The following is a 26,666-nucleotide window of genomic DNA, read 5'->3' on the forward strand; positions in this document are numbered from 1 at the left end:
GTCTGTGCACACAGACAGCTCCCGTGGCAGTCGAGGTGGGCTCCCATCTGAACAGCAGTGCCAGTGTGGGGCTCGTGCAGGTCCTAAGTGCTCTCAGCAAAGGTCAGGACACTTATTAGCCCCCTTACCGTCCATCCTCCCTCCTGGCATACAAACCCTGGGACAGGACTTGGGCTGTGGAGTTTGAGTGTGTGTGTGTGTGTGTGTGTGAATAGTTCCAGCATGTGTGTCAGTTTTTGTTTTCCTGGAGGTCGCTGGCCTGCCTGATCAGCGCAACCCAACACCTCTGGAGTACGACATGCCCAATGCAGCTTAGACCAGCTCAGCCTGCTTCATCTGCCTCTCTCTCCAGCACTCTTCCTCTCTCTCCAACACTCTTCCTCTCTCCTCTCTCTCCAGCACTCTTCCTCTCTCTCCTCTCTCTCTAGCACTCTTCCTCTCTCTCCTCTCTCTCCAGCGCTCTTCCTCTCCAGCACTCTTCCTCTCTCTCCATCACTCTTCCTCTCTCTCCATCACTCTTCCTCTCTCTCCAGCACTCTTCCTCTCTCCAGCTCACTTTGTAGTTCTCTCTCCCTTCTTATTCATTCTAAAGTTCACCCTCCCTCTCTCTCTCTCTCTCTCTCTCTCTCTCTCTCTCTCTCCCTAACTCAGCATTTTCCTTTCCCATCACACTGGGCAATGCTCAAATTCAAAGTAAAGTATTGTTTGCATTCCACTTTCTTCACTTTTTCTCTTTACTGTGTTAAGTTAAGTGCAAGTCATTGATGCCAAAGCTACACGTATAACATGTTAATAATCAACTTTACATTAATATTGGTATAGAGATAAAATGAAAATCTATGTCACACACACACACACACACACACACACACAGACACATTCTCCACCTCACCTTTTCCTTACACTCCTACACTCGACCTTGTAACCGATCCTTCCAGTGAGACCTCGATTTTCCGCACGTAAGGAAATGTCTGTCCAGCACCATCGACAAGGTCAGGGGTGCAAGAGTCAAAGTCGACAACAAACTCACTGACACGTTGGAATTCCTGCTCAGTGCGCAACTGCTACTGCTGACAATTACACCATCGGCCAGGTGTGTGTGTGTGTGTGTGTGTGTGTGTGTGTGTGTGTGTGTGTGTGTGTGGGGGGTCTGTTTGAGAAGGGGAAAGCTGGAAAGCTCTGCCCCCTGCTAACATGACTTTGCCACCACTGTGCCCTTGTTGCCTTTATGTCTGTATGGGTTCAGTGTGTGACGTGCAGAAAAAGAGGATTCCCTGATGTATGGAGGGAGGGGTGGGAAAGTGCTTCACGTTTCTCAGGGGATGCTTTGTGCTTCTGTGTGTGTGTGTGTGTGTGTCTGTGTGTGTGTGTGTGTGTGTGTGTGTGTGTGCTCTGTGTGTGTGTGTGCGTGCATGTATGTGAGAGAGGGGGAGAGCAAGGAGGAGAGAGAAGTGTGGTCCCAGCCCTTTCAAACCACACTCGGAGGAGGTTTCCTGTGACCCCCCCCCCCCCACACACACACACACACCACATACACACACACACACACATACACACACACACACACACACACACACACACACACACACACACACACACACACACACACATACATACACACACACACCACCACCATCACCACCATCACCACACACACACACACACCATCACCACACACACACAGGCGCCCCTTTTTTATAAATTAAGCTGTCCCTGGCAAAGTACGACACACAAGCCAAAACCTCCAGTGGCCACTGACAATAATCTGCCTGCTCAAGACGGAAATCTCCACCTGTGTGTGTGTGTGTGTGTGTGTGTGTGTGTGTGAGAGAGAGAGAATTAGAATGAAAGAGAGAGTGATGAGGGGCACAGAGCAGGAAAGCTCCTGATACCCCAATGACCCTGTTTTACATTCGGGCCAGCCATGCCAGCCCAAAAAAGGAAATCTAGTGGTGACCCACTAACAACCAAATGCCAACTATCAGACAAATACCCCCCCCACACACACACACCCCTCCCTCTAAGGCCATGCCCCCACCCCCGTTGTGCCCCCACTAGCCCCTTGGTGAAACCCCCCCAGCTCCGGAGACGAGGTCAGTCACCTAGGGCGGAAGTGGGCCTGTACGGGATTAATGCAATCCCACCGAGTGCTTGCGTAATTACTCCAATTTCCAGGACAACCAGAATCAAATCCTGGTGCCATGCCGCCACAAACGAGAGAGAGAGCGAGCAACAGAAAGAGGGACAGAGAGAGGGAAGGGGGAAAGAGAGAGTTGGAGTCCAGTAAATAAGGTCTTGGAAAGCAGATGTCCAGGCGACTAGGCCTGATGTGAGACATGGACTCAGTGAAGGGTAATCCTACAGGGTAAACTCCTCCCCTTATAGCCATAGATCCCTCTAAATCTCTACCTCCCTCAGTTTCTCTCTTGTGGTCTGCCTGCTTTCTTTCCTATTTCCACTTCACCTTCTTTTTCTCCCTCAGCCTCTTAATCTCTCAATGTCAAGGATTTACGGATTTATATGTCACATACATAGAGATACTATTGTACAACATGTAGTAATGACATTAGTTGCTCAACTTGTTCTGGCAGTGGTCTCCTGACCTGAGGGATCACCAAGAATTAAAAAGTGAAGGGGAGTGCAATATGTGTAAGTGCAGTATGTCAAGCCCATGTAGAGTAGTTTAAAAAGTTTGTGTGTGTTTAGGGTCTGCATGTTTGAAACTCTTCCTCAGTCTTTCTGTTTTAGCCATGTGGCTACAGAGTAGAGTACATGACCTCCGGTGTCAGCGTGTGAAATCTCTTTTCAGATGTCTCTCTCTATCTTGCTCTGCATAGTATGTGTTGTTGCCCACTCTCTCTGCTCTGCTCTGCCTCTCTCACACTGGACTACTGTAGGGAGGGGGGGGGGGGCAGCCTCATCTGTCATTGAGCTACTCGCCAGAAAATGAGGTGGATACGCTGCATAATGGGTGCTCAGCGATGAGTGCTCTCTCTCACACACACACACACACATACACACACGCATACATGTCTATGCATGCTCTCTGTCTACACATACTCCAGTTCTTTCTTACACACACACACACACCAAAACCTCTGTCTGAATTCCCTGCCACCCAACACACACACACACACACACACACACACACACACACACACACACACACACACACACACACAAATGCTTGCATATACACACACATGCACAGATTATACGAAATGTTTAACCTTATTCCTGTTTGGGCTTAAGCCCTCATGCCCTCACAGAATCATCTGAACCCAAGAATCCATCTGCCGACTAAATAAACTCTCTCTTGCCCCAAACACACTTAAAAGTTTGCCAGAATGCATGCTGTTTGTAGCAAGTTTGCTGCAATTTCATATTTTTTCATTTCTGGCAAACATTCAAGTGAGACTTTCAATTGATAAATTTGAAATATGCTAACATGTTTGTCTGGGTTCACCTAGGCTACTGAAATGCAATCCTTTGTCAATGTTTACTAATCAAGAATTGCCAAGCCAACCAACCTCATGATATAATGCTCAACCAAGATGGTGCTACATTGTTAGCACCATATGTAACTTTTAGATGTCTTATTATTTATAATCAGTGTCACTGACAGTGTTAAACCTTGTAGAGCTTGCAGGGTGGGAATCCATTTAACAAACAATGGTAAGTTCATCTGGTGTTTCAAGTCCACTAATGTTCATGACAGTTGTCATGTCATGGTTATGCAGTATCAAGTCAGTCTTATGGACAGCCCTTCAAATAAAGTGTCTTACTGTGTCCTCACAGTCATTTTAAATCAGAACCATGGCTCCTCTGTCACTCTCATCTTTTTATATCACTGTAAACTAGTCTCTCTCAAAACGAACACAGTGCTATATATGAACAGGAAATTGCCACTTTACAGACACGGCGACCCAGCGACCCTGCATGGGTTTAATTATAATGTTAGCTAAAGTATTTATAAAAAGGCATGAACAATGCCCGCTGTTTAAAGGTGGCCTAACTGTCCTGTAGCCAGTAAACCTCCTGCTGAGAGAATTTTTCAAAAAAAGAGAATTTTGAACATATTCAATTAAACACAGAAAAAAAGACAGACAAAAGATAAATATGTAATTTCCTGCAATACTTACAGCAATATGAAAAACCTGGCACAATCAGTAGATGCTTGACTTGATCTTAGCATTGAGACATTTTGACCCCCTAGGACAACCAGTAATTTAAATCGTAATTAAGACGTTAAATGGCTGTAATCTTTATCAATTTACGTTCCGGGTAGAAAGCCAATGCAATTGTGCAGTTCTTGAAAGTTCCCTTGGGACACGATCGACAGATTGACAAAGTGAGCATTTAAATCTCAATTATCTCTCTGGATATGGGGAGACTCCTTAATTACCAAACAGTGGCAATTCATTTTCTTTTTCTTTTCCCCACTAAGACTTAACATTTAAATAACTCCCTTTTTGTGTAATGAAATGATGAGCATCAAAGCAATCTCTTTCTCAGGTTAATTGAACAGTTGTTTTACCTTATTTCTTTCTCTGGGATCTTTTGCTGTCTGTCTGCAAGGAATGTAAAATCATGAGGCATCACTCTTGCACTGCTGATGAGTTGAGGGCCACAATTAGAAACGGAACAAATGGTGTTTACCTGCAAGTCTGATAGAGTAGCCAGGAGCATGTGTGTGTCAGGCATGGCGCCAGGATTCCAGTTTTGGATGGGCCAGACCAATTGTGGGTGGGCCTTAAAAAAACTTTATCAAATCACTGTTTAACCTAATAAAAATGACTGACTAATATACTGTTATATTATTTGTGCTTACATAATAGAGATTTGAATAGCTTGATGCTCTTTAAATAGTTTGTTGCATTGTAAAAAAGAAGGACGTACCTATCCTCGATCACTGTCCTTGGTTCTGACCAAATAAGAGCGCTTTGGAATCTCCATTACGCACCATACCTGCTGGCTGTGCGTTAGCGCATCTCTCGAATAGACCTAAGGCCTATAGGCTGTAAAAGTGGAAATCTAATATTTCCCCCAAACATAGTTTAGTTCTGCTTGTATAACATGAGGTCGAATATTTCATTTGTTTTAGGTTTTCAACAATACAGATCACACTGCCCAACAGTTTCAATCAATATGCAGGGCAGTTGAAAACATTCGGGGCTTAGCCCATAGAGTCTAAACGGTTTTCATAATTCCCATTTTGCCTGACTTGCTGCTCACTTTTCATAAATTAATCCACTGACTCAAGCCTCATTTGCACCACATTTATTGAATATTATGGACAATAATATTTTGACAATTAGGATGTAATGACATTTAGCTATCTTGACATTTTCTGTTTGCTATTAGAAACGAACTACATAGCCACCTAGCAGAGTGGCTTTTAAATAGCAATTATATGGTTTGTTATGCTTAGCTTATGGAGAAGGGAACATTGAAGACTCACTAATTCGATTTTACAACTAGGCAAAGTAGGCCACCACTGTTTGGCCAGCTCCAGACTGTAGGCTAGAGGCTGATAACAAACCTGAACTTGTAAATGACGAGAACAACTCCACCACCACCTTGTTATTGAGGGAGGACTTCATGATTTCCTTGTAACGTAGGCCTATACCAAATATCAAATGCAAACAATGACATGCCCAACCTCGCGCGCGCACGTAGCCTACGTTCCAAATTATGTGTTATGGAAGGTAACGTTCATGTTAAATCTGCTGCATGAAGAAGAGTGAGTTCACCCGTGTCCGCTTGAATGTTAAATACGTCCATCTCATCTCAAAGTTTCAATGCGCGATCGGAATAATGGTTTCATATTTGTTAGCTGTACAAAATACATTCGGGGCTGAAGCCCTGTCAAAATCAGCTGGCGACTACCGCTCGGGCACAGAACTTGTTCATTGACAACGTCATCTGTCATGTAAAACATGCTCCAAGAGAGCTCATAAAGATCAATCACACCCATTAGGCCCTTTAATGCAAATCGGATCAACGATCACAATATCAACAACGTTTGCTGCATTGCAAAAAAAAGCATTTCAGAAGCCATTATTATTATACGGCTCTTCACAATGCTAGTAGAACGCTCCATTGACTTGAATGGGATTTCCCAAAGTTCTAGCGGTAAATAAGTAAGGGATAATGGACGACACGGTGGTCTGTTCACAGAAGTTAATGCACGGTCGAGGTTGTAAAACGGCCCCGACGCGAAGCGGAGGCAACACATCCAGATAAACAGAAACAGGCTCGAGATGTGAAATTAGCATAAATACATTAGGGAAACCAGGCACCAAACACCATACTCAAATTGAACGACAAAAAACACAAATACCTTACTCTCACATAACATTTCTTTGTATTTTAATAAAATGCAAATACAAATAAACAAACTTATTCAAGTTAATTATCTAAGTTGTTTTTCACTGGGCTATGCTGTGCTAAAACAAATTCCATCATGGGGTTATTAAAATATATTCCATTCTATTCTATTCTATTAAATGAAGATACAAATATACTCATCCAAGACATTTCCCCCCACAATAACTTATGCTATATGGCCATCTATTTTTGTAGCTGTTAAAATAATTTGACCCTCTTTTTTTTCTATTTGTTCATTATTTTTTTATTATTGATATTATATTATATTGATATTATTGTTATTATTACTATTTTGATTAATATTGAGGATCATATCGGGTGCTGTTAAACATACCATTTTAACGAAGTTTGGTTTGGGAGGGACAGAAATACCTTAACAGAGCAAGCAGGGCTCGCCTTCTGTCTAACTCAGCTTGGTGACTTACAGTAAACATTGGCTACAGTGCATATCACTTCACTACTTGACAGTACACTGCATCAGGGCCAGCCCTAGGTAGTACTGCAGCCAACAGAGTGTAGCACTGTAGCTGCCTGGCTCATCTAGCTGTTGGCAGGGATGGGCAAAAATACATCAAAATGTATTTTAAAATAAAATATCAAATATACCCTAATTTTAAATGTATCAACATAGCCACACCATGTATCAAAATCAACTGTATTTTTCTATTTTGAAAGTACCAAAAATACCCTTTAAAAGGAGCATGATATCACTTTGCAAACCTTCCATATTTATCTAATATATTCCTTCATCCGTATACTGACTCTGTTGATTAAGTGGACAGTGTTTTTCAGTTTTTCTCTGCCTACGAGACATGCCATAACCTGAAAACAGATCAACAATGCTGACCTGCCTGTTACATCTAATAGCCTAAACACTGTCTCAGAGATGCACTCAAAAATTCACAACTGAACTTGTCAAGCAGTACAAAGTGGAGACAAGTCTCTGACATCGTCAATGCATGCCCAAATTGAGCAGTGTTGCAGAGCAACCACATAACTGGTTCCATGTGTTCCAATTGGATGATTAAAGTTCTCAATAAACTGATCATTAAAGTTCTCAAGAAACTTGAGGCTGGTATGAGGGAGTGTATTGTGTGTGTGAGCAACCTACAAGTTACTCATCTTGCACTGGATCATCTTTCTGAATCGCAATCGCAAACTCCTGAAATTATTAATTATATAAAATGTTCAACGTTTTGCTTTAGGCAATACATGGGGCAACTTGTTGCAGGGCAACCACATAACCAGTTGTGTTCGAATTGGATGACTTTCCAAGTTACGCTGCAGATCATAGACAGAGAAAGCTCTGGGAACAGAATGCAGGCTGTTTTGTTGTCACGCGCTACTATGAACTTTATAAAGACCGGCTCGGCCAAAAAAAAGAAAAGAGTATGGCGAGCTCTGTGTTCAGGAATTATTTAAGCAAAAATGGAACGTGCGCAATGTTTCCTTAATCCCTCCTGATCGGGACGAATGAAATAGGCATGGGGGACAAAAGAAACATACAGTTTAGCCTAAGCTATGTAAACTTATATAATTTCAATATTTTACAACAAATGCTTGACTGGTTGAATGGTCATACATGCCATCAGAATATCGCTACCTGTAGCCTAGTCTAGATGCGACGAGTGTTTATGAGTAAGCTTGATGAACCATAAATTAAATGTTTTCTTAACATTAGATTAGGACAGTATATACAGTTAACACTTAATGACCTAGCAAATGTCGGCGACTTAAGTGTGTGATTAGATAAATAGGCACTGGCAGGTGCAATAGGTAAATACTGTAGATATCTTTGCATGTTAAAACAAGCAGTAGCCTGTAGGCCAATAAAGGCAAGTGTGTTTGCCACTTACATTTCTAACGTCTGACACTTCAAACTGCTGCAACTGCATGAAGAAAGGTAGATCATGTTAATGGACAATTGTAGACTAGGATGGCACCTGGGGTGGCCAATCGAATCTCAAGGGTGGCCTGTGCCACCCGGAGCTACCCCTCAGGCTCTGCCCCTGAGGAAGACAGGTGTAAGGTGCGTCTTTATGTGTGTGTGTGTGAGAGAGAGAAAGAGAGAGAGAGAGAGAGAGAGCAAGTGTGTGTGTGTACATATGTTTTTGAGTAGGTCAAGGGGAGGAAGATAGGAAAAGGTATGTGCAACAGATAGTTCATAGAAGTCTTGAGTGTGTCCATGAGAGGACCAGGCGGGGGTGATACATGCTACATCACCTATTTTGGTGAAACTTGGACAGTTTGAAGGGTCCACCTAAAAACTCAAAAAGCCAAAATAGTACAACATTTGAAACAACCCAGGGGGAGTTAGGCCCCCGTCCTTGTTTTAGGCCAAAATAAATAAAAAAAGGCCCAAAATTGCATAAAATGTTGACATCCCTCCTGCTGTCAGATTTAAACACAACAAAGTAATAATCCATGCCATCAAAGGTGCATCCAAGGTTAGTTTAAAACTGGAGTTACAAGGCGTAAGGTGTGACTGGTGTCAGTCCAGGACTGCACGTATCCACTATGTCACATGCCTTTTAGCGAATACCCCCAAAAAAGCAATTTTCAGACCTGAATATCTCCGATGAGCAACCTTTTTTCAAAATTCTTTCTGCACATGAAAGGGCCATCTGTGGACTTTATAAATCAAAAGAAAAATGCTCAGCCTTTTTATTATTTTTGTCGCTGTCACCGCCTAAATAGTGTGATCCAGCCAGTGATTTAAAATACATATCTATTTTAATGATTGGTTGATACATAATGTTTAGGTCATTTATGGTGGACAAATGGAGATATATTATCATCAACCATGTCTACTGATCAAATCCAAGCTAGATTTAATGTCCTGAGTGTGATATATTCCTTAAGGTAGCTCAAAATGACATCATTGGGTGACATACACCAGTATACCCGTAGGTCCAATATTTGCAAATGTGATATCTCCAACATATCTCAGGGCTAGAAACAGTCACTTGGATTCAAATAATAACTTGTAACATTTTGGTAGCCAAAGGTCAAAGGTCAAGGTCACTGTGACCTTATGTATATCCCTTTGTGGTGGATAATGTATTTCCATATGTGATACAAATATTCACTTTGACACAGATAAATCTGGTGGTCAAAGGTCGAGCTCACATTTTTGGGTAATTTGTCTTCTTTGCTGTGGCCGTTTATGATCCGGTCAGCAACACAGCCAAGCAAACTGCAATCCCTTGATGTGGGCACCCACAAATACCAACAAATTCTTCAGTTAATCATCTTTTTTGCTGTGGCCATTTATGATCCCATCAGCAACTATACAACAAACAAAACACCAACCCTTAATAAGGGGACCAAGAAGTACCACCAAAGTCTTTGGTCATTCCTCTTCTTTGCTGCCACAGTTTCTGATCCAATCAGCAACATAACCAGACCAACTGTAAGCTCTTGATGTGGGCACCCACGAATACCTACACATTCTTCAGTCAATCCTCTTCATTGCTGTGGCGCTTTATTATCTGATCATTAACATACCCAGTCAAACCGCAAGCCTTTGATGCAGACACCAACAAATACCAACAAATATTTAGATACCAACTACCAACCAATGTCACAAATTCTTCAGTAATTGCTGTTTGTTGCTATGGCCATTTATGATCCGTTCAGCATCATACCAACATACCAAGCAATATCATAAATTCTCCAGTCATTCCTCTTCATTTCTGTGGACACTTATGATCTGATCAACAACATACTGTACACAGACGAAACGCAAGCCCTTAATGTAGGCACCAACTACCACTCCAAAAACACAGCAGCAGTGTCTCAGAGTCAATTCAGGTTACAACATGACCCCAAATAGCATTTGAGTGCCATAGCCATTGGCTTGTCTTTTCAGCAGCCTCCAATATTTGTTACAGCTCCTTTTAGTGACCGTCCTCAAAAAAAGTCTAACAGAAGTTTTGTGGCTGATTATATTTGGGTGGTGAAAGGTCAATATTACTCTGACCTCACAAAAAAAAACTATTTCACTATTGACTAAAAAATATTTTTACAATTTGAACATGATATCCTGGAAACACAGAGTATTGTTATTATTGTTATTATCACATGATAATAACATTGTTATTTTTCATGTGATAAATGGTTTTAACATGGGAAAATGTTGGTCCAAATAAAGAATTTAAATATACGTGTGTGTGTACATATGCAGGAATTACCACAAAGACTTGAATTGTATAATGCCTTCATCCATTTAGATTAATTATTGTAATTATTTAGTCTTACTTGCTCAAGTAACTAAAATAAACCCTTTTCTAAATGTTTGTGTGTGTGTGTGTGTGTGTGTGTGTGTGTGTGTGTGTTTGTGTGTCCACGCTCACTGTATGTGTGTATGAATTCTTCAGTGTTTGCATGTGTTAATACAAGCTGTAGATGGACAGTCATAATAGACACTCCTTCACCTGAGAGTGAGAGGGTGCTTATTATACAACTCTGCACCCCCCCACCCTCCATCTCCCCTCCAGAGGACCAGTACTCACTGCTGGCTCCCAGCTGTAGGTGACAAAGCTGTGGGGGGGCTCCTCGCTCTGCCTGTCCACCCTCTCCTCTCAGTGGTCAGCTCTCCTCCCCGGCGCCTTGGGGGGTGGAGGGGGATTAGAGGACGGTGCTGAGCGACAGTGGGACCGGCAAGATGGCCGCAGGTGATAGTCGAGATGGCTGTGACTGATGGCTGCCTCTTCTGGAGAGAGTGTCTCTATGAGAAGGAGAGGCGAGGAGGGAACACATGCTGCTGGCCTATAATTAGCCAGGGAGCATTAGCATTTTTTAATTTGAGGTGCTGTTTTAGCAGTCATATGTAACGTGTACTGAATCATTTTTACTCCACATTTCTATGGCTGTATTTTCAGTTGAAATGCTGTGGTAGCATGCCAGTGTCCTAAACATAGATAACCTACACAGTTGAACAAGTCAGATTTAGATCTAGTGTGGATCTGTCAGAACCACATGAGTAAAGGGCACAATCCATCCAAATGCGCTCCAGAAAGACTAAAATTAGGACTCAGCACTGGTGTGAGCTGTCTGATGTAATTTCCTCAATACTAGACATTATGTTAGTGAGACAAATCTCATAGATAAGAGGACAATGCTACATAATCACCACATGGTTATTACAAAACCAGTGGTTTCAAGTAGAAGGTCGTAAGCCTTTCGTTTCAGCTCACCTCTGTGTGTAAGACCTCTGTCACAGAACAGACGGACCCAATGGTCAAACCTCATCTCCTGAAGTGTCTGAACTTATCGGCCCAGATAATCTCGTCTTGCGTCAGCCTGCCACCACCTCATCCCGTTCTTTCTAGCCTGATGGTAATCACGCATTGACTGCCAACCAGTGGTACCAGAGATCAAACTGAAATCATCAAATGCAAGACAGAACGTGGACAGGTCCTCTCAACCTTGTGTGGATGGGGCCCTATTGATTCTTGAGAGATTATTCACAGAACTTTGTACAACCCCAAATCTGAAAAAGTTGTGACGTTATGTAAAATGCAAATAAAAACAAAACGTGATAATTTACCAAATCTCGTAAACCTCATACATGCTGCAAAAAGGACATGGACAACATGCTGCAAAAAGGACATGGACAACATATCAAATGTTGAAAATAAAAATGTTGACTATTTCATGGAAAATATATGTTCATTTTGAATTTGATGCCAGCAACATGTTTCAAAAGAAGTTGAGACGGGGACATGTTTACCATTGTAATGCTTCACCTCTTCATTTAACAACATTCTGTAAATGTTTAGGAACTGAGGAGACCAGTTGCTAGAGCTTGAGAGTGAAATGTTCCCAATCCTGCCCGATATACTGGATTTCAGTTGCTCAATGAGGTATTCTTAGTCATGTTTTTCATTCCATGATGCACCTATTGCATCTGAACAGCAGACGGGCCTGGGGCACCTGGCCCAGGGGCTATATATGATATATAATATCTATAGCCTACATTGTATAGCTTACATTCAAATATTACCTTTCTGTTACGAAGCTGGGAATAGGCCTATGAGCGCAAATTAGGATGTAGTGGAGGCTAAACGTGAGTAAACACAGTTTATCCACCTCTGAAATTTCAGAAATAGAGTTTAGGCCTACCCACCTCTTATTAGAGTTTTTCCACCTCTCAAAAGAGTTTATTCACTTTTAACATTCAAAACTGTATTATCCAAATACTATCCTATATTGCCAATACTGTACAATAACCTCCACCATTATCAAACATGTTCTGAATGCCTTTTTTAACGGAGATTGCAGAATTCATAGTTCACCCACCTCTTATTTTACCACTACATCCCTGGCACAAATGTACTTTTCCTCTCCTAAACGAGGGCAATTGGACATGTTGTGGTCAATATTAGATTGGTGAGAACACTAAATATACTAGATCACCTGTAATGTTTCAATCATTCTATCGTAGGTCTTGGTGTTTTTTTTAGATATTATGAAATAAGTAAGCTATACGTTTTTTCACTTTCTTAAGTGGGCTATAGTTCTCATTAGCAGTTTTATGCTAAACCATGAAACATTAAGCTGCGTCCAAAAACGTCTTTAAAAATCTTCTGATATTGATCATGCATATGGCAAAGAAAGACATGAGATCGTTGGTCTTGGAATTTTGATCGCACTTAGACTTTAGATTTAGATTACTTGCAGTACCCCGGCATTACCACAAGGAAATGGTCGTACGTCAAGTTTGAACCTGACATGGAGATAAGCACTTTTCCACGTCAAAGACGGCTTTTATAAATCTGAGCGTTGGCATGGATTTGAGCGTACGCACGGTCTAAGATCAAATCTGTGCGTAAGAACGCTTTATAAATGAGGCCCCATGACTCTTCCTCTATGGAGAAATACTGTTTAAATATGTGCAGAATTCATTTTGCCATTGCTTTTCTGACACATTCAAGGTCTTCCCTGAAAAATCTGTATACATCATTCAGAATGAATTGTGCTTTGCCAGATGTGCAAGATGCCCATGTTGTAGGCACTAATGCACCTCCACACCATCATAAATGCTGGGTTTTGAACTGAGCACTATACAAAATTGGATAGTTGGATAGGCCCTCTCCTCTTTAGCCCAGAGGAGTCCATGATTTCCAAAAAGAATGGCAAATGTTGATTGATCCCACCACAGGACCTTTCACTTGACAAGACAGTGGTATTTCTATATCACATCTAAATACATTTTTTTCTTTTGCATGGTCAAGTTTACACTAGCATTTGTGAATTGAGTATCAAACTGTGCTCATAGACAATGGTTATCAGAGGTTTTCCTGAGCCCATACAATGTTTTTCATTACAGAAACAGGTCTGGTTTTAATGCAGTGCCAACTGAGGTCCAAAAGACCACGACCATCCAATATTGTTTTTCAGCTCTATCCCTTGTTTGCAAAGATTTCTCTGGATTCTCTGAATATTTTAATGATATTATGTACTGTATATGAACTCCCCAAACACTTTGCAATTTCATGTTAAGAAGCATTATAATTATATTGTTTCATAATTTGTCCACACATGTTTACACAGTGATGAATACCTCTACATCATTACTTCTAAGAGACTCTTTTTTTATACCCAATCATGTTGCCAGTTAAATATTCCTCCTTTTGTTTTCTTTATCATTACACAACTTTTCCAGCATTTCCTTGGCCCCGTCCCAACTTTTTTTTAAACATGTTGCTGGTATCAAATTCAAAATTAACATATTTTCCATGAAATAGTCATACGTCATTTTCAACAACATTTGATATACTCTATTGTCTGCATCCTTTTTGCTACTAAATATGAGTTTACAAGATTCTGTTTTTATTTGCATCTTACACAACATCCCAACTTTTTCTAATTTGGGGTTGTAGAACAATGTGATACAGGCATCAGGATCGATTCTGTGTCAAGTGTGACGGGTGTTGTGGACGTTGCTATCTTTAGCGTTGCAGCATGGAATGGGTTAAATGTCAACGGTCATGAGATGCCAAGGAAAAGAGATCAATAAAATGGTGGCACCAAGGCATCCCAGGTGTTCATTTGCCTTACTGGTTCAGCACTTTCTGTTGGATAAATTCACTGCTGTGGCTACATAGCAGTTCAACATAATAACATTGTGTTTGATAGAAAAACAAGCTTATTTAATTTCATGTTTTGTGGTTTAGTAACTGTGACAAACCCTTTTTTTCTTTTTTCCCCAGTATACACTTGCCTTACGTGATTCCATTAGAAAATTGGATTACTTAATTGGAAAGACTATTTAAACACAATATGGTTGTTTCATTCAAAACTAGACTGTTTTCTGTAATGGTAACGTAATATGGTTTGATAAATTGGACAACCCTGACTTTTCCTTTTTTTATAGTGTGTGTGTGTCTTTAAATATCCCCAACTGTGAATAAGTGCCATGATGGACCCTGTTTGATATCCATCAGCTCACCATTTACACAGGACAAGACGTCATTCCATTAAGGTCAGATAATCTATGAATCACTCAAAAATATTTGATCTCATATTGCATCAATTTCTTTATTTCCCCTTCAAAAGAAATGCACAGATCAGCAAAGCTACAACATACAAATGGCCATACAATAGCATTTTGTTTCTATTTCATTTCATTTCAACATGATCAATAAACTGTGAATTTTCTGTGAAATATTTTGTAGTCATAGTACCATGAACCAAATTAACATTTGCATTCAGAGTACTGTTATTTGGCAAGAAACTCAGAGACAGTTTGTCCTTTTCCCAAATGAAAAAAATAACATGAGCCACGGACTAATTCAAAACATCTGCTTGTTGCTAAATCCAGGAGTACTGCACAAACATACTGTAAATAAAATCAACGAGTTTGCATAGCTTTGTCGTCATGTACGTAAGGCACTTTATCAAAACTTGATATTAGGCATTTCATCGCATAATCAACCTTTTTTGTTTTTCCCTCAGTCTGAACTTGTCCACATTTTCACAAACATCGTCTCAGCAAGCATGGTAAAGAAATTTGCAAATGTCCCCATAAAACACATTTTACACTTGACATAGAAATCTATTTCACCCTCTCTGTTAAGCGTAAGTCTCGATTTCAACATTCTAAGAAAGATCGAAGAAATGTTCTTGTGCATAATAGGGCGGGTGTTATCTCCAACGTCTTGCTCTGTAAAACCACCCCGAAGCAATCCCACAGTTCTCCGAGAGACAAAAACATTTGTGCAATGGTTTAGGGCCAAGTTGAAGGAAGGCAACCCGTTTGTCAAGAACAAAAAGGAGGAAAAATATAGTCATATATTTCCCAAAACAGAAAGAAAATTCTGAAATGTCAGGGTCTTTTTCTTGGTTGACACTTTTGTTGTGTCTCTCTGGTAGAGGTAACATTGTACCAAAGATCACAAAGGGTACATTTGACAAGTGACATGAAACGGTCCTTCCATTATACAAAAAAACAAGATCTTGACTTCTCTCTCTGGTGTTCCTTTTGGGTTGTGGGGTAGTCAGACGTTGTTGGCTGTTTTGAATATGACTGGAGCTTAGCATTTATATTTATACTTAAGCTCAGGGACTGAAACAGCAGGATCAGTGGAGTAGAGAGCGAGAGAGAGAGAGAGAGAAAGGTCTCATTTAGCCTAGCTGGTCCTCATACTGTTTCCTGAAGCAGTCTCCAGCTGGGAAGAAGTCCCAACATCTCTCCTGGTACATCTTCCACACGTATGACTCCTAAGGGAAATGCAACAGACAGATGAACACTGATAGAGGCACTGAGAGCTTACAATACCACACACACCTTACTGAGTCTTTAAAGAAAATACATATACAAGTAGTCTAACTTTTGTGAAGGTAGTTAACTAAATATTCCTCATAATTGAGTAATTTAGCCATTGAAGATTTACCACCTTAAATGGTTTCTGTAAAATAACAAATAAAAGGATTAGGCCCACAAATTCTCTTCTACTTAAATTAGTTATGTGCTGCTGCCAATGACAGGGTAATAATGGGTCTATCCATTTGTATCGGAAATCCTCCGCCCGAGTTGGAAAGTGTAAATCTCCCAGCTATTTCACCGACTATAGCTATTTCAATTGAAGCCAATTTTAACACTCTGAGGTCCCGGGCCTTTCAGACAGTTTCAGGCAGTCTGCTACACCTTAACATTTTAAAGTATTTCATCTAACTAAAACAATGGTTTAGAACACTACAGTATGATGTTAGAATTCATGAAGAATGTTAAAAGTAAGTTATCACCCGGAGAGAAGAAATACTCTTTTCTGATTGGCTGGCGGGGTGACTTTTAATTCTGAATAACGGGACACCTATGAAGTAAATCTGGTAAAAAAAAAAGTTGAATCGCCATTCCATATCAATGCTTATGAATGGTAACTATAACAACTTATGAATGGTAACTATAACAACTCCTCCGTCGTGCGTCGGGGAGTTCTTTGCCCCTTGCCCTTGTCCATTAATTCCGTATAACAGGACACCTGGGCGGCCGTTATCCCCTACATAGCAGACTAACGTTAGAAAGCTATCTGACAGATGATCAATAAATCACACCAAATGTTATACATGGTTACAATGACGGTATAATCTGATAGCAAATGATCTATTTTAAGTAAAAAAAAAAGTCATACAAATTATATTTATAAACAACAACTGCTGTCCACAGAGTCCGTCTTCTTTGTTTACTTTTCACAGCTGCTTGATAGAGTTGTTGCAGAGATTTATGGGTAAAAGGCAACATAGAGGATACATCGAAGCTGCCTTCAAAAATTACCATTATGAGGGGTAGTTTGAAAATGGATTTTGATCCGTTTGGAATTGGCACTTGATGCAACACTGCCCTGTTTGGCACCATGTGAGACAGCACTGTATTCTGTTTGGAACAGACCCATATACAGTACTGTATCTGCCTCTAGTCTAAAAGCAACTCTGAATGAAAATGTTAGTAGTCTAACTGCACAGTGTCTCTTAAATGGCAGTACTCACCTGTCCTGTGTGCTCAGTTTCATCCTTGTTGATTATGTACATCAGGAAGAACCTGCGGGAAAAAGACGCATCATTTCATCATTACAGTTACAGCCACCCATTAGACTTCACCATGTTCAGGCTCTTTTTTCAACCTTAAAAGAGGAATTAGTGGTGCTTAAAGAGGTCTAACCTTACCCATCTGCAAAAAGGTGACTAGTGTGTGAAATTAAAGACACTGAAACTCAGCAGTTAAGGTTATGGACCTTAAACAGCACTTTTCATATATAGGAGCTTTAAGGATTCTTTAGCTAGCAGGAAAGATCACAGGCCAGTAATTCCACTTAAAAAGTTCAACATTAGAGATCCCATAATGATAATGAGAGAGTAACATTTTCATCTTGTCTCTCATCTCAAACTGCTTAAAAATCTGCTCACATTCACAACTGCTCCTCCACATTGCACATCCTCTAATACAGTGCTTCCACCTTTTCAACCTTTTTGTCACGTTCTTCACACTGAAAAAATCCCACAGCACGCCAATACCCAAATGTTCCAAAAATTAAACATACTGTAGTCTAGAGTCCAAAAAAGGTGCCTTATGCAATACCCTTTCAGTGAAATAAATGCAGGGAAAATGATACATTCTTGTACATTCTGAACATTCTGAACAATGAACATTGTGTACATTCTTGTGCAAAGACAAAAGAAGAATAGGTTTAGATGCGCATTGTGTATAAACCGCAGGGCAGGCAAAAATCATGTATTAACCACACCCGTGTATTAACCACATTGCCCAATAGCCCAATGAATTGGATCATGCTTTAATCTTAAAAAAGAATGAAGAAAAGAAATGCATTCCCATGTATAGCCCGCCCTGTGTATAAAACTCATAGCTGAAGAAATTTAGTCGTGAAACTACAGTGCTGTTGTTCTACTCATTTTTTCCATGGCTGAAAACAAAATAACTGACTTTGAAAAGATACAACAGCTGTTTTTCAGCTATAAAGAAAGCATGCACATTGTCCAAGGACCAAATCATCCACTGTTTCAGGGGAGCAAGCTCTATGCGTCATGGAGAAGTTCATGTTTCTCATGCAAGCTAAACAGCTATCCTACATGGAATTGTTTCAGCTGGATTGTTCTTTTGTCTGTAAATCAACAATATGATAGGCTAGCCTTATTGGTACCTGTGCTAGCTACTGCTGCCCTCAGGCAAATATGAGCATTTCATTATACTGACTGTATGATTATTAATTCTTTGACACACATTATTATTTTTTAACCAATGGATTGGAATTGGATAATTGTCCAGCACACCTGACGATCTCTCACGCCACACTAACACAACACTGACACTTTCAAAGGTCCTTGAACTATATGTAAAGTATACGGTATATCTCAAGCTGATAACTGAAATCACAGGTCATGTATCTTACACAGATGATGTCATTTAGCTTAGCCTCTGTTGCCAAATTTAAAAAATCTACACACAATCATTATTTTTTCTCCCTCTACTCCCAGCATGAATTTCACTGGCATCAAAACTTTTATGCCAACAAGCATGCTATCACGTACACCTCTACAATGTACATATTGTGTATTCACTATGCATTAAACGTGATTGGAAGGGGAGTGTGTGTGTGTGTGTGTGTGTGTGTGTGTATCGGTGTGCATATGTCACAGCAGGCTGTATGGGGGAGGGCTGTGGATGGGCAAGACGACCAGTGTGGGTGGCTAACAGTCAGGCAGCACTCCACTCACAGATAGTTAGCCAAGTTGTGCTCTTGCAACGTGTGGGTCTCAAAGCCGTGGGGCGTCGTGTCGAAGTAGTCATTGCCGATCCCACAGATGAAGCACTTTGTCTGTGTACATAGAGAGAGCGAGAAAAAGACGGGGGGGGGGTACAGCTTGAGTGGTTTTGACCTGCCTGTCATACACAGTATGCCGTCAGGTGCTTATCAAGATAAGAGGCGGATATGGACCTAATCCAACTCTGCACTGGTCTTAATCTAGCCCACATCAGACCCGGCACAAGCACCTGCTATCTAGGTGACAAACTCAAGTGAAGCTCTTTGATGAAGATTAAAGCTGATTCTGGACTGTCCCACCTGGTGAGACCGATACTGCATTGCAGAGATGGTACTGCCGGCAGACAGACAACTGAAATTTCCGAAATCCTTTCAAATCCATTTTGTGTGTACAGTACATGTTCACAGATCTATTACCACTACTCAGATAAGCTAAAAATTCATGTCAGTGTGACTGTATATGACCATAGGGTCTGCAATGTTTTCATTTGTTCCCACAGAAACTTGGTATAAGTCAGTGAATATGTCCATAGAGTAAGTCTACACACTACAGCAGATGCCAGTGGGGACATTTTACTTTACGTATTGGGCACGTCCACAGTTACTATAGCCATCCGTGGAGAGGCACGGAGTGCCGTGAGGACTCTTGATGGGTGATTTCATCAGCTTACCTCCATGTCCTCTTTCACCTGTTCTTGTTGGTCTCTCAGTTCCCCAAAAGCATCAATGATCAAACCTGTTCAGATACCCACACAGACACAGACAGATAGACAGGCAGTCAGATACACACACACATACACACACACACATACACACACACTGATATAATAACAGGTCATGTTACATGTTACACAGAGACAAAGAACATCAGCCACACACACAGTCTCTCTTTTTTCTCTTGCTCTTACACACACACACATGCACACAGTTAATTTACAAGTTATAAACACACCACCACACAGAGACAAAGAAGTGTATGTGCCAAACCAAAACACACACACACACACACACACACACACACACACACACACACACACAGACAGACAGAGCAGTGAGCACAACTCTTTCCCTTGTTGATTGACAGTGTGAAGCGACTGCTCTTTCCCCTGTGGATGCAAGTGGCGCTGTGTGCATCTGTCTCTCTGTCTATGTCTCTCTCACACACAGCTCAGGCACAAGGGGCCAAATGCCAGGCTATTTTAGACGTGTCTGCAGGATGCTTCCTCAGACAGAGGAAATGTGTGTGTGTGTGTGTGTTTGTGTGTGAATCTTTGAATGTGTGGGTGATGATGCATATGGCATGAGACAGAGAGACAGAGTGTGTGTGTGTGTGTGTGTGTGTGTGTTTGTGCATACTACAGAGTGAATGAATAAATGAATGAGAGCACTGCACTGCCCTACAAAGGCTAAAAGCAGTATCTGCACTTAAAAAAAAAAAAAAAAATTGGTAACACTTTATAATAACTACACACAATTCATCATTTATTAAGCCTTTGTTACTTATTAGTTAATGGTTTGTTCATCATTAGTAATTTCTAATGTATCATCAGTAAAGCATTTGTTCACACAGTTATAAATAGTTTGTTCATAGTAAATAAGCCTATATCTTAAATATGTCTTAAATACATTATTGTTAATACTTAATCAATGATGCAATAATATGTTTTTGATTAAGTAATATTTCCATTATTTAACAGTTGTTACATACACATGCACTAATGATTAGTTAGGGTGAGGATACATATTTTATAAACCACTTCCTAATACTATAATTAATAATTAACTCAGAAGTTACAAGTGGTTAGTTAATGATATTTTGTGAGCTCATCTAAAGTGAGGACGTTTTATGCCTTACAACACATTTACAAATGAGTTATAAAGTTTACACTTGCATTTATTCATTTAGCCGACACTTTCACCCAAAGCGACTTACACATGTCAATGAAATTAAAGGGCAAGGCCACATTGGTGAACACCGGGGTTTGAACCTCCAACTTTATGGGATACTGCATGTTAACCCGGCTCCCTATCCATTACACTACCTCTTCCCAGTGGTATTGCAACAGTCAATTCAAAAATATAATATAGATATGTGTGTTTACTATGAACAAACCATTTTTAACTGTGTGTAAACATGATTTACAAATGAGAATTAATGTAGGAATATCGCTTTACAAATGAAGAATACAGCATTTAATAATAGTTTACAGATGTTTAATAACAGTGGTAGGCCAAGGTGGCCAAGGTAGTGTAGTGGATAAGGAGCTGAACTAGCATGCAGTAGCCTGTAAAAGTTAAGGGGTTCGATTCCCGGCTTTCACTGTTATGTCAATGGCCTTCAATTTAATTGACATGTGTACGTCGCTTGTCTGCTAAATGAATGAATGTGAATGTAATCTTTACAACTCATTTGAAAATGTGTTGCAAGGCATAGAAAGTCCTCACTTTAGATAAGCTCACAAAATATCATTAACTAACCACTTGTAACCCCTGAGTTAATCATTATAGTATTAGGAAGTGGTTTATAAAATATGTATCCTCACCCTAACTAATCATTAGTGCATGTGTATATTATTGCATAATTTATTAACAATAATTCAGAGACATATTTTAGATATAGGCTTATTTACTATGAACAAACCATTTATAACTGTGTGTACAAATACTTTATTTATGAGAATTAACATAGGAACAATGCTTTACAAATGATGAACAAACAAACAATCTGTTAAAATTTCATATGGCTACCTAATAAATTTCTTAGCTAAATTTAAATTTTTAGTTTGCAGAAAAGTGGAGTGAAACCAAGGCAGGGTGCAGTATCTGCCCTTAATGCCTTGATTTCACTTGCCATTACTGCATTCTGCCTTTGTTTCACTTGCCCTTACTCTAATAGGGTGTGTGTGTGTGTGTGTGTGTGTGTGTGTGTGTGTGTGTGTGTGTGCACAGGGACAGACTGGGTCTAAAAAACGGCCCTGGACTTTCTTCTAAAAAGGCACACTACCATTCACACTCACACACACATTAGGTGTCTATCATGATACAGTCTCACAATATTACATGCCAGTGAAAGTATCATCAAAATAGTCAGTCAGATTTTACAAAAAGTAATTAACATATACTTTGACAAATATAAGCAGCCGTGTGCAAAGGTGTCAAAGGTTAGGTTTTGGTGTGCAGCAATGCAATATTGCTTTACATGAAAGTCTACAAGGATACCTGATTGATTTTGTTCCATTTTTAAATAAATGTTTATAAATGACAGAGTTGCCATTGTTAAGGCATCAAGCAGCATATCTTCACTAAAAATGTAGTAAGTACCTCCTCAATTAATATAAAAACTGAGTGATTATGATCACTTGCTACACTTACTGCAAAATGTTATTGTATGGCCATGTAAGTGTAGGACCCTTTAGAAATATGTGTTACTGGACCCGTTTCACTATTTCCCTATTAATCTACATTTAAGGTGTAGGACTCAATTTCCCAGAATCCCCTAATTTAGTTTTCTAGCAGTTAATTGCACTAGATATATATTTTCTTTCTATGATTAAACCAATCTCTAATTCATGTTGTTCATGGTGGTTGGCTAGAGATCAATAGGACATTAGATTACCTTTTTAGGTAAAAATAATAGTTTCCGCTGGAGGGAGGAAGCTCTGATTTTTCCTCTAGAGGAAGTGAAGCAGCAGCTACGTTTCTACTCGGGAGGAGAACTAATGTTTGGAGACTTGAAACTGTGATGTTCGGCCCAAATATTGTATACAGTTAATAACTCTAAAAGCTAGTTTGTTGTTTATGCATTTTAGTCCAACAAGTTCGGTTTTATATCGAAGTTAAGTTACTGTTTCTCTTCGACCAACGGCAACAGCGTGGTTTCCATTACCACTCAGTTCTGAGGCTAACTTGAAGCTGAGGCTAGTTAAGTAGCTGACTTGCTGTGTGCCTGGACTGTGGTTCGCCAGAGACTACCGTTCCCGTGTGTGTGTGAGGAAAGCAACGGACAGACAACGAGTGAAGCTGAGGTAGCCTGCTCAACCAGCTATACCAAACGCTTGCTGGGACTTCGTTCTACTGGCCAGCGTGTGAGGTCACGCCATTTTGCAGCAGTTCGAGGTTGCGTGAGTACCAAAGTGAAGCCAAGGAAAGATAGCGACATGGGACTGTGTAAAAGCAGCCTGCGTTAATCGTTTCTTTACTAACATGGATTACTGACATTCCTTGGATTATACATTATGTGCACCAACGTGACGACTGGGCCCCAACGTTAGTTTCAAATCCAAGCGCTTGGTTTATTGTCATATGGTACTATTTTAACTAATAGGCCTATTTGAACTTTCACTTGTTGTGCAACAAAGACACATATTGAGTAACACGAATTGTCATTGACAGTATTATGGTGTATTTCATGTAGCATTGTTCAAGGTAAAAGTTTAATTAATGTAAACTAACTGGTATTGCATAGATTTCGAATTATTATTGAATTGAATTACCATACATTACTATTTAGAAGTATGCTGTAGGAAAGGCTACAATATAATTCATTAAAACTTAATTGAAAGATAGTGATTGAACTTTTAAAAAGGGTTTAAACTTTTTGCCATATTATTTTCTTATGTCATATTAAACTGAATTCTAAAAGTTAAAAGATAAAGGGTACAATAAATGTTTTATGTTTCAAGTCCCCTTACATGGTTGCATAGTATTTCATTTAGGATAAGCCATACAGGTAGAAGTCACTTTACATTTCTGAGGATTTACACATTTATATCAGGGCACTGGTATAGTAATTCTTCAGTGGAGGCACCGCAACAGTTAATTATTCTATTGACATTTTTTTTTCTTCTACCTTTTTCTACTAGTGTTACTATTCCCTAACTTAAATGGTAGACGGTAAGTCCAGCAAATTGAGAACCTAGGATCCTGTTTATGTTTAGTCTGTTTATGAATGTGACTCCAGTATATGTTGAGACATAGGGGAGAAAAAAAAGGGTTACATACTGTAAGTATAAGCAGTAATGCAAAGGCAAAGCAGTATAGCCTATAAAACTACCAAATTTTGCCTAAATGTCAAAAAACAAAATGTTTAATATTCACCTCACTTTTATCTATCTAATGATACCCCTTGTTGAATATAATTTGATGCTTATACTTGGTGTAAGAAAAACACAAAAAGCTGTTTTTCTCAGTTTGGAATTTTTGCAGATACTTCTCTTTGGCTTTGTAGGGCAGTGCAGGCCCCAGGGGCGGAGTGGGGCACTAAAATCTACCGGGAAAATTCTGACGGCAGCGGCCCGACCCGTCTTACATAGACAGTTCCAACGAGTTCCACAAATCATTTATCAGCCCGAGTGGCCCACTAATTAGTCATTAGGCTAGGCCTACATATCAACATAAGACTAGCTTGTGCTAGTTTCCGCCTAGCAATAACGTCAATTCTTTAGCTCCGCAAACCTTTCTCTCTGCCTTCCATCCATGTTACAGCAAGCAACCACGCAAATCCGTCCACTGTCAAAAATCCTGTAGTTTTCCACAAACTTGATCGCTTGTAGGGTCATGCCATTAGACGAGGGGCCGCTCATTTATCCCCCTACATTTCTGTAAATAGACTTGACCTGCAATATCAGTTCATTGGATAAACCAGAAACACATCCCCCAGTCCCAGGAGGCTTTGCTCCATTCTAGCCTAGGCCTACGTTAATTTAAGAACAAACAAACAAATTAAATTGTCATTTTTTTTTATTTGTGACCATGAAAGTTCTGTAATGCCTAAATAAGACAAAAATGAATTAAGATAAAAAATTAAGGCTAGCCTTCACAAAAATCAGCATGGGAGAGATGAGTGTGCAGGGTAACCATGAATGACATACATGTAGACAGTGAGCGAGTGGTATAAATATTGGTTAGACTTCTTCCAACTTTAAAGTGTAGATCACAGAGATTTTTGCGGAAAATTCATATTGAATCTATGATTTCACTGGCCGCGTACGCCTCATGGCCGCGACAAACACTCTATGGGCCGGCCCGCACCGCACACATTCCTCGGCCGGCCCACCGGGAAAACTCCCGATCGTCCCGATTACCCCACCGCCCCTGGCAGGCCCTATGGTATGCTTGGTGTATTGCGGTGCCAGGTGAGGAGCAATGTGTCTTTACTTTGTGAACACACTTATCAGCTTCTCATCCAGTGCACATGCTGTCTCAATAGCAAGGGGATTGTGTGAATGAGGATACAGGCAGAGGTGGAAAAAGTACGAAAATATTGTACTCAAGTAAAAGTACCAATACCTTGATGAAATATTACTCAAGTACAAATTAAAATACCGATCTGAAAATGTACTCAAGTAAAAGTAAAAAGTAGTTAATTTAAAATGTACTTTAAGTAAAAGTTACTTAGTTACTTTTTTTTTTTTGGGGGGGGGGGGGGGGGGGTACCATAACAACCAGTTTTACCAAAGACTTTCTAATGAGGAGATACAGCACTCAAAAAAAAAATCCTCCATAGTAATGCATGGGGTTAGTTTGTAACGCCAATATGGCAGTTGTCTACACATCATATGTCTACACATCACAACCCTTCCGCGGCAAAACGTCGACATGTGAATACATTGAGCGAATCATGTGGTGTGTTGTAAAATACATTGAGCCAATCATGTGGTGTGCTGTGAAGACATCGTGCCAATCATCTGTTGTGATCTCGCTGCTGGAGCAAGATCGGTGTCGTGAAGCCTTACACACAGGCATTTCTGCTGAAATAGATGCACGATAAGTGCTCAAAAAGTGTTGCAATATGGCCGCCGAGTGGAGGTACTTGCCTGAAAAAGGACGTTGAGAAATGGAGATCTATGTGAAAAATCACCGGAGTTCTCCTTTAAGTTTGAGCAGTAGTTGATTTTCAAAGTTAGTTGCACTCATCCTTGGGTCGCTTTGCAGTGAACAGTAATCCAGCACAACTGAAAAGCCCCTCACAGGCAGCTGAGGCAGGCAGGCCAATATTGAGTAGGGCTGTCACTTTACGTTCGAAAATCGATTGCACAATCGATTGGACCAAACAACACAAGTTTCGAAAACTAAAATAGGGAATCGATTTTAACCAAATATAAAATAATTCCGAAGTGCAGAAAGCATTGCGAACGCTAAAAAGAAAATTCCCACCAATTTTACGCACCGGGAACAGCTGTTTCAATCAGCTGCTGTGCTGCTCGTGTTTTGCCAAAAAATGGAGGACAACGCGATCAACCTGTGCGACATGTAGAGAGACGAGTGATAGGCCCTAATAACTTGAGGAGTTCGATGTGGAAGTACTTCGGATTTTTGGTATGTCAAACTATGGAGAAGAACAAAGCGGTAGGCTACGCAACCTGTGCAATCGAGTTCTACGTAGGCGAAATTTGTTTGACGTAAACACAGACACAGCTAGGTTGAAGCCTGCTGTCATGTCACTGATGTAATGGCAGTCCACTCGGTTTACTGGTTTTCGAGAATGTTGCACTT

At 40.3% G+C, this 26,666-nt stretch overlaps 1 protein-coding gene and 1 long non-coding RNA gene across 15 annotated transcripts in view; both read right to left on the reverse strand.

Moving 5' to 3' along the window:
- Positions 1–524: 524 nt before the first annotated feature.
- On the reverse strand, positions 525–9,439 carry LOC121693698. Its single transcript, XR_006025555.1, has 3 exons — positions 9,332–9,439; positions 2,320–2,324; positions 525–535 (listed from the first exon to the last, which is right to left on the reverse strand). It is a non-coding gene; the product is annotated as an uncharacterized LOC121693698 (long non-coding RNA).
- Positions 9,440–14,938: 5,499 nt separating this feature from the next.
- LOC121693692 (ryanodine receptor 3-like) overlaps positions 14,939–26,666 on the reverse strand; it is a 202,678-nt gene continuing 190,950 nt past the window's right edge. For all 14 annotated transcript variants that reach the window (XM_042073304.1, XM_042073303.1, XM_042073292.1 and 11 more), the window contains 4 exons: positions 19,844–19,908; positions 19,126–19,226; positions 17,383–17,434; positions 14,939–16,116 (listed from right to left, as the gene is read on the reverse strand). In XM_042073304.1, the coding sequence (XP_041929238.1) occupies positions 16,021–16,116; positions 17,383–17,434; positions 19,126–19,226; positions 19,844–19,908 (314 nt within the window). In that variant the 3' untranslated portion in view covers positions 14,939–16,020. The remainder of the gene's footprint in view (positions 16,117–17,382; positions 17,435–19,125; positions 19,227–19,843; positions 19,909–26,666) is intronic.

Source organism: Alosa sapidissima, chromosome 19 (assembly GCF_018492685.1).
Source record: "Alosa sapidissima isolate fAloSap1 chromosome 19, fAloSap1.pri, whole genome shotgun sequence".
NCBI classification, from domain to species: Eukaryota; Metazoa; Chordata; class Actinopteri; order Clupeiformes; family Clupeidae; genus Alosa; species Alosa sapidissima.